At 37.5% G+C, this 15,195-nt stretch overlaps 1 protein-coding gene across 1 annotated transcript in view; it reads left to right on the forward strand.

The window, feature by feature from the left end:
• LOC140168298 (membrane metallo-endopeptidase-like 1) overlaps positions 1 to 15,195 on the forward strand; it is a 52,351-nt gene that overhangs the window by 5,706 nt on the left and 31,450 nt on the right. The window contains exon 2 of the mRNA XM_072191653.1: positions 13,778 to 13,920. Within this exon, the coding sequence (XP_072047754.1) occupies positions 13,785 to 13,920 (136 nt within the window). The 5' untranslated portion in view covers positions 13,778 to 13,784. The remainder of the gene's footprint in view (positions 1 to 13,777; positions 13,921 to 15,195) is intronic.

The following is a 15,195-nucleotide window of genomic DNA, read 5'->3' on the forward strand; positions in this document are numbered from 1 at the left end:
ACAGCGTGATATCATGTTGATAACAGATCTATAGAATCAAAATCTTCATCATATCCCCGGATCATATCACAGATTCTCAACAATCTGTGATCATATGGACCATATTGATGTGAAAGTAGTTATCTATCATATCCTGTGTCGTTTTATGGATAAAAATGACTCAAAATGTTATTGATGAACTGGTTGCTATCATAAACATCAGTTTTGTCTTTTCAACGGAAAAATCCGATGCAAAATAAAGTTTTTATAGCCTAGCTATAATATGGGCATAATTTATGCATATAGTATTGAACAATGTACCCCATTTGACATGCACTTATAGATAAATAAATTGTCTTACTTTATTAATTTAATAACTTCTTTATTATAAATAAAATGACACATAACTATTTGATTCATAAAAATTTGATTCATTCAACAAAATGATTGAAGAGAAAACACACAAGGCACTAGGCAGACTGTTATAGAATGGAGTATGTAAGATGCCATGTCCATAGCTTCGCAGGAGTTTCCGACTAGCAATCAACATGATCAGCACATTCAGAAAAACACAGTTTAAGAGTGAAGATTGTAGTGAGTAACTAGTCCTTTATAAATGTGCTGGCCACTATCTATTATAATATAGTAGGCTTAAACTATACATTGCGAATTAATTAAGTTATTTTAAAATAAAATGTACATGTAAGTTAACTCAAACCGGCAGTGTATATATCGAAAGCAGTGAAATCGGACATTCCTAAGCGAAGATATTGAGTTCGTAAGTTCTGGTATTACAAAATTGGAAATTGAGATATCGTGGGTAAAAAGCTGAAAAGACAAAAAACCAACGACAACAACAACAACAACAACAACAAAACAAACAGACCAGAACAATTTGGAGTACATGTAATGAATTAAAAGAGTTGACATGAGATTAGGAATTAATGTTTTCTGCTGTTTCAGTGTGCATGTTCTCATCGTTGATGGTTTGGTGGACTGTCATGTAGATGTAAGCGTGATCCTAAAAATGCCTTTCACATTGACCAAAACTAATTACAAGACCTCTTCTACATTGAGGCTGGCTTTCCCTTTTAAAGGGAATTTTTATACAGAGAGTATGATAGAGGTAATAACAACAACTCTGCCAAATTACAGCTCAGTAGGTCAAGGCGTTCACCTGATCTTTTTCATCTGAATATTTTGTGCCATTCTGAGCAGTGCTGCACTGGGCCACTGGCAATTAAGCGCACTGTGGCGATGGACCAATTTTGACTCACACTTACAGAAAAACCAAATAAGTTATGATGCTGTAATTTGCAGGATAGTTACAAAACATAATTGGCATTAACATCTCCAATTTTTACAGAAAAATTATGAAAAATAAAAGAATGAGCTCAATTTAGAAATGTCTGTGCAAGCAGTGCACAGTTGAGCTCCCTGCATGTCTATGGGAGTGTTCTAATCAAGTTGATGGTTCATTGGTCATCCCTACTACTATACAAAAAAAATAGTATCACATCTTTCCTGCTCAATCAATATATTATAATACTTGCAAATAGATCATAGTTTACTAATCTAATCCTGTAATATAGACCTGTTATATCACCTTTACATGGTTTGTTATGGTAGGGATTAGTGTCCGATCTCTGTAATGTAATGTAAATGAAGAATCGATCAGGGTGCTATCTATTAGGGAAAGATAAACACTATTCAAAATATCAATAGACAAGAAGAAAGGGATGTAGAGATTTGTAATTGAGTCATGCATGATTTAACAGAAGGTTCTTTCCAAAACCCAAACGTAATGGCAGTAAATTATGATTTTTCCCTCTGCATATTTACTTGTTAACATGATGAAATAATAGGCCTATCAATGTGAAATAATAAGAATTGAGGAAATGTTTTAACATTTTGTAAAGTGGGCCCCTATAGCTCATAAGCACGGTATACTTTATGCAACACGGGGGGGGGGGGCACTCCCATGTTGGTACGCGTCATGTGCCTGTCAATATATACCCCTTTTTTAGAGGCGAATCCCCACATGACCCCCTTTTTACTAGGGCTGGGCAAGTATAAACTTTTTCATTAAAATACAAGCAATTCATGTGTTTTCTATGGCGAAATTTGACGTAGAATCCAAAAATGTTGTTATTTTTGCCGTCAGATGACTCCTGGGGTTGGTTCTATGGCAAAATTCAAAATGGCCGCCAAAACATACATTTTTTGGTCCAAATAACCAATATTGTTGTCATAACCTCATCTAAACTCTGTTTTTCTATGTAATTTGAGCCTTTAAATTAAAAGCTACCATGTGGGTACCATTATTAATTACATATGTATTAATACTGGTCTGTTTGATGCAATAAATATTCAAAATGGCCGCCAAATTGACCAAATCACCACTTTCCTGTGTAAATGGTCATTGTAATTGTCGTTACTGTAATATTTCATATGATTTTGGGCCTTTAAAACTACAAACTATTAAATACAACTTACATAAGTAATATTCACTAAAGCTGATTTGGTATTTTCAACCTAAAGGTTATTCAAAATGTCTGCCAAAATCACAATATTGATCATTAATTCAAATTTGTATGCCATTTGTATTGCATTCATAAGCAAACTGTCAATGTCATTTGTAAATTAGTCTTCCACTGGCTGTAGAGCATTCTTGATAGATGTTCGCAGCTGATCAAGAGAAAACTTCTCCATTTTGAATCTTCCGTCATCGCGTCACCAGCTTTCACACACACAGCGCATTTGGCGTATATGTGGAGCTATTCTTGCACAAAGATAACATACCTCAGCAAGAAGCTGCTTTTCTACCCGGCTTTACATTCAGGCTATCTAGAATATCCATACTATTTGGTGTGACAGGCCCAGAGTGTTCTTTCCATGTTTCAAGCAGTTTTATGATTTTCACTGACTTCTTCTTCATTAATTCCTTGACGGATTGTCTGTTTGCGTTTTAAACAGTTTGTATGAAATTTCTCTCCATTTTCTTTGCATTTTGCCCCTCTAAAGTCCTGGCCCACTTCCATCTTGATCTCTTATCATCTGCTGACTGCTCTGTGAACGAAGGATCGACAAGCAACCTGTTGGTCAAGATCACATTCTTTCGTAAAAAGGTAGACCCTCCGACATAGACCCTCCGAGGTAGATCCTCCGAGGTAGACCCTCCGAGATAGACCCTCCGCTGATATTGATCCGGTTGTCCAGTTTAGCAAACTCGCTCTCACAACCCAGATTTGTGAGAGGGGCATAGGTTAGTTTAGATTCATCAAATGAGCTATCTTTGCTAAAGAAAGACATTTCAGAAAGTTGTCTATCTATTGCTGTTATCTCCTCGTCTAATACTGCGGCGTACAGCCTGTCTTTCCCATTATTTGCAGTAGCACACTCTTCCATTTTCTGTTTCAGCTCTGGCATCTTCGCTGTAAAGAATTGACGGACTCCGGTCCAAGTCCTTTCATAAGTGGACTCTTCTCGCTTGTCTTTCCCTAACAAGTGCATTAGGGGAAATGTGATGATATCTACCAGCATCTTGTACACTTCTGAGCAACACAGGAACCAATTGTTTTGTATGTATGTTGATATGTTGAGACGCGACGGCCAGCACCAGTTTGTTGATGTGAATGTCTACTTCTGCTTTAAAGAAGATATACTGACGTTGACGCAAGTACTCTTTCGTAATTTCCGCTATTCTACCAAATCGATTGGCCACAAAGCCCTTGAAACCTTCATGTTCGCTTGCAAGTAGACTTCATCCATTCACCCTGTGTATTCATTATAGCGAAATAGAATGAGCGGCATGGCTAGGGAACAGCAGTTAGGCGAAGGCAATTGAGCCAGTGTGTGTACACTCGTAGGGCCTACTGGGAGACGTGAAAACCCTCTCACCAGCCGAGACTTGCAGCAGTTTATGGACACCTATCTTCTGTACTATGTCTCTGAACACCTGGTCACAAGCATGATCAATACCTAACGTGAGCACAGCATTTAATTATCTGATTGGAATTGATTCCCAGATTACCTAGTAATGTAGCACATGCAGTGAGCAGCTCTGCCTGACATCCAGAATTTAAACTCGTATGCTGCAGCACCATCTTTTCCTGAATGGGAAATATTCTCCACGTACCCAGATGTCATTGTCCGTATTTTCCCACAAGGTCCATCAATTGTTATTTATGGTCAGCCTTTAGATCATATATTTTGTGTCCAGCAGCTTTTGTTGTGTCATCTAGTCCTACAGTTACTACATTATCTTTCTTATCAAGTAAGCATAGTAAGTGCTCTTGGAAGTCCCTTGGAAGCATACCATATGTCTGTTTCATATTGCTCACAGGCTGTTTAGCTGTAGGCAGATGGGGGCAGAAAGTGGTGGACATTAACTGCTTACTTGCAGAATCAAATAAGGAACAAACAATCCAAGAAATTGTCCACGGTCTCTCTGTTAAAAAAACACCACATTTTGGCCGCCATTTTGCTTTTGATTTTGGCATTGCTTATCATGATATTATTACTTAAATGTATCAGCCATATACAATAGCCTATATGTAATAAAGTGGTACAGAAGAAATACATCGTTTGGATATTCTATTTTGATTGTCTTCTAAAGCGAATAGTCATCAAAATTGTTTGAACATTAAGAATAATGTCATTTTGGCGGCCATTTTGAATTTTTAAGGATCAGTTAAAACACTGTGAATACTTTGGTGAATAATATCATTAACTGTATGATTAATTTATCTTGAGAGGCCTATATAACATAAAAAAATAGTATAATGTGATGTTATAGGCTAATAATGCGTCCATTTTGGTGTAAAAATGTCATTTTGGCGGCCATTTTGAATTTTTAAGGATCAGTTAAAACACTGTGAATACTCTGGTGAATAATAGCATTAACTATATGATAACCTTGAGAGGCCTATATAACATTTAAAAAATGGTATAGTGTGATGATATAGGCTAATAATGCATCCATTTTGTGTAAAAATGTTCATTTTGGCGGCCATTTTGAATTTGCTACAGAACCAACCTAAGGGATCATCTGATGACAAAAAGAACCCGATATTTGGATTCTACACAACATTTGGCCATAGAAACCACATGAATTCAAAAATGATGGTTACTTGCCCAGCCCTATTTTTACATCAGCTTACACACAATGACTGCCTTTTTCAAATCTCCCGTCAAATGACCCCATTTTTTCATCAGCTTCACACCAAATTGGTAAATTTTTGAACTTTTGTAGCCATTTAGCTGCAAAATTGCTATTTTTTGCACATTTTTGCCCAGAAAGTTAGTTTTTCACGGTCAATGACGCCCATTTTAGTATTTCACCACTGAATGACCCCCACTGAATGACCCCACTTTTTCGACAACAATCGCCACCGATTCTAGACCTCTAGTTTTGTACTCCAGAAGGCACATGTACGTCACTTTCATTTTAGAGTGCACCCCCCCCTCCCGATGCAACCCAGTATTAATTATAGCTAATAATAATCCATTAAAATGATTGGAATCATGACGGCGGAAGTAAAATTTAGAGGGGCGGATGAGTTTTACTGCGGAGTGTTGCGCCACGCGAAAAACTTCAATTTTAGATGGGCGGGTTCACGCGAAATGCCAAAATTTACAATGTTACCCTATTTGGGCCCAAACACGAGTGCTTTTCGAAAAAGAAAGAAGATGCATACAGGGCATTGCTGTATTTTTTGCGGATTTGGGTCCGGGGGGGGGGGGGGCAACTTTTGAAGTGACGGGTGGGCCTATCATGTACCTACCGGTGTTGTGAGAAGTAGGGGCTTATCGGGTACAAAACGTTATTGGGTACAAACAAAATGAAAAAGGAGTCATGTTATTGTATATAATAAGATTTCAAAAAGGGGGTTATCGGGTAGAAAATTGTGAAAAAAATTGAGCAAAATTCTATTTTCTTGTTCCAAATCAATACAAATTTGTTGAAATAATAGAATTTGAAAGTTTTGGCATTATTTTGTGGCAAAAGGGGGGTCATTGGGCAGCCACAACTAAAAAAAAAGGGGGGGGGTAATCGGGTATGACTTTTAAAAAGAGGGGGTCATCGGGTATAGTCGACTTCAAAAGAGGGCGCCTATTGACAGGCACATACCGTCACTTCCAAAGTTGAGTGATCCCCCGGGATTTGGGTGCTAGAAATGTTGTATGACATCAACATGATTAATAGCTGCTTGGAAGTAGAAGGAGAAATTGATATTTCGAATATACGGTGCATGTATCAAAAGTACTCACGCTGAGAATTTTTTTTTTCAATTAGAAAAATGAAACCTATTTAATTGTGCAACAAAAATGGTTAAAAATGGTTGGATCATTAATTAAATTTGAAGTGAAAAAAAAACCCATCAGTCATTTCAAATAACTATTGCTATAACACCCTGCCACCTTGCAGCATAACTAATATTCTACCAACATTCAAGCAGCTAAATCATGTTGATGTCATCACAGAGATATTTCTAATATCTGTGATGTCATCCCGGGGATGTCATACAACATTTCTAGCACCCCAGTCCGCAAAATTCGCTGGGTTTATGATATCTTTCGCAGACAATGACCCCCGGCGATGAACTTGTTCACTAACCCCCGTTAAACCTTTAAAATGTTGATGAGGCAAACTTCTGTGAACTGCATTCTGGATAGGTTAACATGCACACGTACACGTCACATCACCACCATGACCACGGGTCATGATGAGCATGCATATGAATTAAGAGTCCAAAAGGCATAAAGTCCAATAGCTGCATTGTGTCACATACATATTTGTACATTTTTAAAGCTCAAATGACATTTGGAATGGATATGTTTGTAACTCTAGTACGGTGTACCATGAGGGACATGAAAACTTCAATCAGTTTTTGCAAACTTCAACCAGTTTTTGCAAACTTCAATCAGTTTCTGCAAACTTCAATCAGTTTCTGCAAACTTCAATCAGTTTTTGCAAACTGCAATCAGTAACATAACACTAGGTACTTGGTGCCAGTGGCGGCGCCATGATTTTTTTTTCGGGGGGGCAAAGTGAATTTCGGGGGGCGAAAGTAACAAAAATTGCGCAAAATTGCAGCAAAAAGTGAAAATTTTCGTAATTTTGGGTTTTTACTGGGGAACAGGGGGTTCTGTCCGGGGGGAATCCCTCCATGGCACCGCAAATGAGTAGCGCGCATAGGGGGAGTGGCTCAGGAGGTATTTAGTAGCCATGCCCCCCACACCCCCAAATGAAACCAGGTAAAGGTTCTGTCCTGATGGTGCTCCCCCAGACCCGGGGTCACTTCCATTGTGGCCTGTACACCATCCGCGATAATCAACTTTTGAAAAACACCCTAAACAAGGATTTAACCCTTGGCTAAAACGATACCCTAAACAGGTAACACGCGCCTGTTTTCACACCCTAAACAGGGATTTTATTCCTTACATCAAATTCCATGCCCTAAATTTCATTTCCACGTTATTGCAATTTGCTACCATTTTTTCATGTTTTTTACACCCTTAACACGATATGCGTGTATCGTGCCTACCCACGAAAAACCATGCGTTTATATTATCGCGGATGGTGTACAGGCCACAATGGGAGTGACCCCCGGGCCCCAGACCCGTAACCAGGACTTATGGGGGCTGATTTTGAAAAGTGGACTTTTTTCAAAATTTTTTGGACTAGGGGGTCGGATTTTGAAAAAGTGGACCCCCCCCAAAAAAAAATATCCGATTGGAGACTTTTGGGGTAAAAACGGTGGTTCTTTGGGGGCATTTGGGGGTGCGTCCGCCCACCCCCCTGGTTATGGGCCTTCCCCCACATCACCCATCCCTCTTCCAACACCACTGGACCCTAGAGCCGGCAGTGGCAAGAACCAGAAAGAAGCATTTACACTCAGAAGCCCGGTGCCCCCTGATGCCCTCACCAAAGTAAGTAACTTCAATGTAGCTTATGTACCGATAGTTCCACCCCATCCATGTCAGTACTCCTGCCCCTGCATACCCCTATGAAAATGTCTGGTTACGACATTGAGAACCCCCCAGGGGCACTCACATTATACCATTATGTGTTGTCATCCTCAAACATCCCCCTCAAATTCTCAACCCTAAACACCGCCCTTTATTGTGTGAAAAAAATGAACCCTTATTACTGACCTTGGAGCAAAGTAGGAACCCTTTTCACTGATCAACTCAAAATGTGTACACCCTTTTCACTGATACAATAAAGTAGACTTAAATACTCGGGCTCCAGTACAGGCTTTGATGTTTATTGCTGTGTATGTAAAATACCAGTTGGAAAACGGCTTCCGACAAAACATGGAAATCACTACCCTTAATGCCGACTTAGTTGTAGGCCTACGTGGCTAAAAAGGCTACCCTTTTTGCAAAAAGCTTGAAATTGATACTCTTATCGCGGCCCGCTTGGGTGATTGAAGTTAGCAAAAACAATTGAAGTTAGCAAAAAGTGTTTGAAGTTAGCGAAAACAATTGAAGTTTGCGAAAAGTGTTTGAAGTTAGCCAAAACAATCGAAGTTAGCAAAAACTGATAGAAGTTAACAAAAACTGATTGAAGTTACCAAAAACAATTGAAGTTAGCGAAAAGTGTTTGAAGTTAGCGAAAACAATTGAAGTTAGCAAAAACTGATTGAAGTTAGCAAAAACTATTGAAGTTTGCGAAAAGTGTTTGAAGTTTGCAATAACTGATTGAAGTTTGCAGAAACTGATTGAAGTTTGCAGAAACTGATTGAAGTTTGCAAAAACTGATTGAAGTTTGCAAAAACTGATTGAAGTTTGCAAAACTGATTGAAGTTTGCAAAAACTGATTGAAGTTTGCAAAAACAAAAACTGATTGAAGTTTGCAAAAACTGATTGAAGTTTGCAAAAACTGATTGAAGTTTGCAAAAACTGATTGAAGTTTGCAAATACTGATTGAAGTTTGCAAAAACCTGATTGAAGTTTTCATGTCCCTCATGGTACACCGTACTCTAGCTAATTCTCTAACTATTTTCAATATCATTTTATCCCCTAAAATTCTTCAATGCCAGGGTTTGAAATGGCTGCCATTGGACTTTTATGAAATTTGGAACAAAACAAAATTATTTTATTTGATATGTTCTTTTCTTCTTTACGATTTGCAATTATTTTCTTTTAAAGATAACCAAAAATTGTTATTAATTATTCTACTGCTCTAATGTTTTTAGTTTGGCAATGCTACTGCTACTCTTATCTTCAAATAAAAAAAATCCGCAAAGCAGCCTTTGGACTTAATTCCTTTTGGAAAAAGACTCTTCATAAGTGATGTTTCGTTTTAGGGAGTGTTCACTGTTGAACATGCTTTCCAATGCAATAATAGACTTTCACTTTCAGGACTTTCAATGGAAAAATATTCGAGTTACTTTTATTGTAGGCATAGAGATATTTGCTTATGCTCAGAATACACGAAACGTATACAATATTTATACTATTATGGAGTGTTCAGAAAGCCAAAAAGTTCCAAAAAAATAGTTTTCCCCTACAGTGGGCTCTTCAGGTTAGGAAAATTGTGATACGTCTTTATTTTGGAACGCATTTTAATCAATTAGGCTATTTGTTTTTCGATCTTCGAATTACTGTAGAACCTGGGATTAGAACAATGAATATTTTTGATTTTTGGAACTTTTTTTTATCCCGGCCCGGTCATATTCAGTATAAAGCCACCAAGCATCTGTGCACCAAGGTCCCGGTCCCCGCACTCCGTGCATCCGCGGGTATTCATGCTTGTCGGTGAACTTTAAAAACACCCCCTTTTGTATCTCATTTCGCGAAGTTTTTAGGGGAAAATCACCCCTTTTTTAGCGATTTCGTGAATTATTTGCCCTTCGAAAATACCCCTATTTTCGCTAAAACACGAACGATATTTCTAATGTGCCCTTTTCTGGCAAAAACGCGTAGGCTGCTCGATGAAAATACCCTTTTTTTTTTCTTCGCGAACACGTGGTTTGAAAAAACACCCCTTTTTTTTGTGTGTTTCGCGAATCGCGTTTCTTCATCTGAAAACACCCCTTATTTCGCAAAATTTTCGACGAGTATGAATACCCGCGGATGCATGGAGTGCGGGGACCGGGACCAAGGTAGGCCTATTTGTGTAGAGTCCCCTAGCCACACAATACTGGGTGACTGAAGATTAACCTTTTATCACGCTAATACGTGACCGTGACACAAGTATTTTTTTTTAAATAGCTCCACCAATCTCATGATTCTACCAGGAAATAGACATATGTACTCCTATTAAAAAAAACATCCCCTTATGTAGACCCTAAATAATGGACTTCCCTGGGAGTTTTTTACAGCGTCTTATTTTTTTATTTCATTTTATTTATTTTTCAAACAAGTATATAAAACTCCGATTTGTATATTGTAGGCCTAATAATTTGTGCAAAATTGATAGATTTTCCACATCTGATCTTTTCAGTCACTGGTGCAATTCAATCTGTTGTTTCTCAGGCGATTAGTCGCGTTCAATAAACCGGTAGATCACAAAAAGGATATGGGGTCGGCAGCTCGAGCTGCACCCCCCCCCCCAAGTCACGTTTCACGTGCGCCTCCCTCCTCACATTCTGGAATTATTCCTTTTTTTAATTTTCATATTAAAATTCAGGTTTTTAATATTTTATTTAAAAGGTTCATGAACAAGTTAATTAGTTGGCATGAGTCACTGGCAAGTGTGACATCTTATTATAAAGGGGTCTAATTGTAATTGTTATAATCTTAAAATAAAACTCCGGAGCCTCATCGTTTTTCTTTAATTAAAATGCTTGAATCTGCTAGCAATGTGAATCTTACTTGAAAAATGCTCTAGGCCTATCAATGTCAATTTTGCCAAAATACATAACAACAACAAAACCTCACTCTCAATACTTTTTCAAACACGTGTAGTGGTCCGGGAGGGGGGGGGGGGCACTCCAACTTTGGAGGTGACGCGTATGTAGGGCTGTTAAGAGTGACCCCCTTTTTCAGCATCGCTGTCACCCAACGACCCCATATTTTTTTGCGAACACATGCTCTGCCACCCGAAGACCCCTTATTTTTCCCATTTGATCTGTCACCCAAAGACCCTTACAAGTTCAATTTGAACAGCAACTTTCATTTATCACTGATTTTTTTACCGTACTTATTTTGAAAAAACAAAGAAATTTGAAGCCATTTAGAACTAGAAATTTGATTTTCGAGGTTTATGTGGCGCTGTTTCGGCTCTCACCCAAAGATTCCATTTAAGAAAAAGGTCATGTTCTCACCCAATGACCCCATATTTTTTTACATTTTGCTCTCACCGAATGCCAAAAATCATGCTCTCACCCAATGACCCCATATTTTTTACATTTAGCTCTCACCGAATGCCCCTTACTGCGAAAGTGCCAGCCCTAAACATATATCCATTTCATAGTGAAGTGCCCCCCGGGGTAGTGGTATTGTGTGGGGTTAACGATTTTTTTCCACGTAAAAAGGGGAATGCGTTTTTTATTTTGAAAATGTCCCCTTACACCAGGGACATATGCCTACATGTACTGTAGTAGGGTACAGCCCCTGATGACCTGATGGCATGCATCAGGTCGTGACCGTGGGAGAGGGGGATTTATTTTTGATGAGGAGTATAATAGTGTCTTGGCCTACCATATTATGGTCACAAATCCATGCATGGTAAATACGCTGCCAACTCGGAACTTACCGGTACTCAGTTGATATACTACACTGTGCACACAGTAAGGAACTATTATAATTATGTATATAAATTCTAGTAATTAATATAATTAATATTATGTGCTGAATCAAAAATTGGCAGCAGTGATGGAAGCTAAAGTCCATCCCGGCTAAACTTTGCTTTATAAGATTATGGTGTTGATGATGGTCCTCCATATCTAGGTAGGCCCAGGGATGGTAGGCCATAGTCATACCATAGATACTCATATAGTATATAGACTGGTGTACATGGTGTAGGTTTAGAAACGTGCTATGGGATCCCGGAACGGATCATATAGTGCTGGTAGTACCGTATACCTTGGAACTTGAGCTGCATGCAATTCAAGCTAACAGGATGTGGTATGTTTAAAGTTAAAAGTGCATGTATGTTTGAACAATGATAGGAATTACTTTGCTTTTACGAAAAAAGGCGTTGTTAAGGGGGTATAATACCCTGATTTTCATCAGTACCCCTCTTCTTTTTTTCTTCTTTTTTGTGCAAATTTATGAAGTACTTAAATATGTTCATCACCTCATGTCCTGAACTTATAAAATATCTCAAAGTGCTTTTAAACCATTTTAGTAAATAATTTTAGCCCTATATATTTTTTGTTTTCTGTATCCTAGTAACTCAGATGTGTATTTCATAACAAACCATAATTTATTCTATTCAACATGTTCAAGTAGAGTACATGAATAGAATACATTAAATCCTTTGTTATACTATCTATAGAAATGTACTCAATGATGCACGCTAAATAACATTGAATAAATTAAATAAGATCTTCCACTTTGGATGCATAGACAATTTATTACTACGTACACCATGTATGTATCTTCTATATGTGTTGTTAGGAAAAGAGATTTAAAAATACTATAAGGTCATCATAGGTCAGGTTATAGGTCACTTGGTTCAGGTCAAATTTAGGCATCCATTTTGAATACACGTGATAGTCTGTGTTATCATAATGAGGCATCAATTTTGATATTTTGTCTGTTACTGGATAATGGAAATGTGTGAGGTGGATATACTAAAATACTTTGGAATGTAAATGGTGAGTACAATTTCGATTGCCTAGTTGAGATGGATTGGGCAAATAAATAAGTGAAGCTTACGGAAAACTACCTCATATGGTGGTATAGGTGACAAGAAATACAATCTTTTTCAACATTGCTGTAGTGTGGTTGTGGTAACCTGTTACCTAAGGCTTAATTAAGTTTCAGTGAAATAAGATCGCAAGTTAAAAATACAAAATATAGCTCAACATTGAATATAGAAGCATTTTAACCAGTTCGTTTTTTGATAGTTGTGGAGCACCAAGTTCATCAAGAAATCAGGAACCACTTATTCCCATTTTACATATCAACATTATTTCCCTAATGTGTTAGCAACCCATATCCAAAATTTTAACGAAATCCATTGATAGTAAGCTTTCCAAAATAAAGTGAATTTAAAACATCAGTGATGTACTGCCTTTTGGCTTCTACCTTTAGAAGCGTGTACGCTACATTGATACCGATGCCACCAATTGAACGAGAAGATTTGCTCCTTCATTTTGCATACTACTTTGTCCATTTTTTTTCTCATTTCTTCACAAAATGCAAACAAAAATGCAATGGGTGTAGTACCCCCTTGATGTAGCCTTAATTAAAGCATAATTAAGGCCAATTACAATTGATTCTTAGTTTCCTGTTTCCCGCCCGCGTCCAAAGTAGAGAATTGCAAAATATTTAATTATTTTATTTATATTTTGGATTTTCTCTTTAAAAATAACTTTTAATGACTACCATTTGCTACTTTCTGACTTTGATCATATCATCTATAATGATGAATAAACATCTAACCTAATTGTACCATTACTTATGTATAAAATCAAACATAGTAGTAAAATAATGAAATGCATGCTCCTTGTCAAAATGGCTTGATGTAGGTTCGACCACTTATTTTAAAATAAAGAAAATAAAAGATAATTAATAATTAATAATTAAAAGTCGCCTCATCCCTGGTTTTCAACCATGAAACAGGAAACTAAGAATTAATTGTGAAGGGCCTAATCATGTTGTAAAATGTTCACAGTGCCAACATGGCTAGTATGCGTGACGATAAAATTGATCTCGTATTTGACGAAGACACCCGATTCAAGAACGGAAATAGGAAACCTTTGTTGATCCTCTGTGGAGCGCTATGGGTACTTGCTATTGGAATACTGGCTGGACTTGGTGAGTAGATGATTTTAAACAGTCCGAGTACAAAATTGGAAAATTTGGAGCAAGAAATTGAATTTTTCTCCATTTTCTCAAAATTTTCTACCCGTGACCCCCTTTTTTAAAATTTTATACACAATGACCCCCTTTTTCAAAATACAGGGTGTCCCCAAAAAGAGGCCCCTCATTGCGCCCTCTTTTTCTCCTATTTCTGAAAAGTTGATCAAATATATTTTGGTATGTAAAGAAACCTTGAGTCGTTAGCTTTAATAAACCAAAACAATTATATCAATCGGCTCACAACTGTTGAGGATATGCTCTTTTAAAGAAATGTACCCGTTTTATCCTAAAAAGAGAAATATATTCCAGTCAGAAGAGGGTTGCGAGCATCATCATAAGACACTTTGTTTTACACAAGATCGTCAAATCTGCTGGGTCAAAGACATTTCTTGCATATAGTTGAATCACATTTGACGTGGCGTAAATGCCATGTTGAGGAGAGCTGAAATCTGCATTACAGAGGAACGATAGTCATGTGGAAGACTAACTGTTGATTAGTACTGAAAGTGGTGAAACATGTGGTTTTCATGTTTTGTTGATTTTAATTGACATTGCGCAGCTGCACTTTTACTCTTAGCACTTGTTTCAAGTCCTTTGGCGTCCATAGTTAGTGAATGTAAAATTCATGGAAGCTTTGCCACAAAAATTTCTGTTTCAAAAATTATTCTTTAGAAATAATTATTCAGCATCATAACTTTGTAAAAATTTATTTGACATTTAAATTGTTGAGTCCAGATAGTGGGCTTTCTTATCTTACTTTACTCCAGGCATAGGCTATGCACTGCAGGGGTAGTGTGTGTGAGCAAAATGCCCACCACGCCCACCCCACAAGGCACACTTCCTCCCTAGCTCATGTTGCCAGCGCGAAGGACTTGTAGAGTTGGTAATTGATTACATAATACACCATGGGAGGCTTTCAGTTATTTTTCAAAATCTGGGAAAGTCCATTTATTTTAGTAGGTTTGTACTGCAAATTATACACAAAATGTAAAAAGAAATATATAATATTTATACAAATTATGTCACTTCATTTGTGATGGTTAAGCTTGATTTCACAAGAATGTGATATAGTTCTTCCTAGTTGAACATTTCATAACAAAAGCATTAATTTTTATTAAATGAAATTCAAAGTTGGTCCTTTTTAAAAGTTATGATTCCCAAATAGCAGTACGTGACTTAAACAGGGGAAGCCTGTGATTGGTTTCTTCAGATCTGTGTTGCAGATTATTT

Source organism: Amphiura filiformis, chromosome 13, assembly GCF_039555335.1.
Source record: "Amphiura filiformis chromosome 13, Afil_fr2py, whole genome shotgun sequence".
Taxonomy (NCBI): domain Eukaryota; kingdom Metazoa; phylum Echinodermata; class Ophiuroidea; order Amphilepidida; family Amphiuridae; genus Amphiura; species Amphiura filiformis.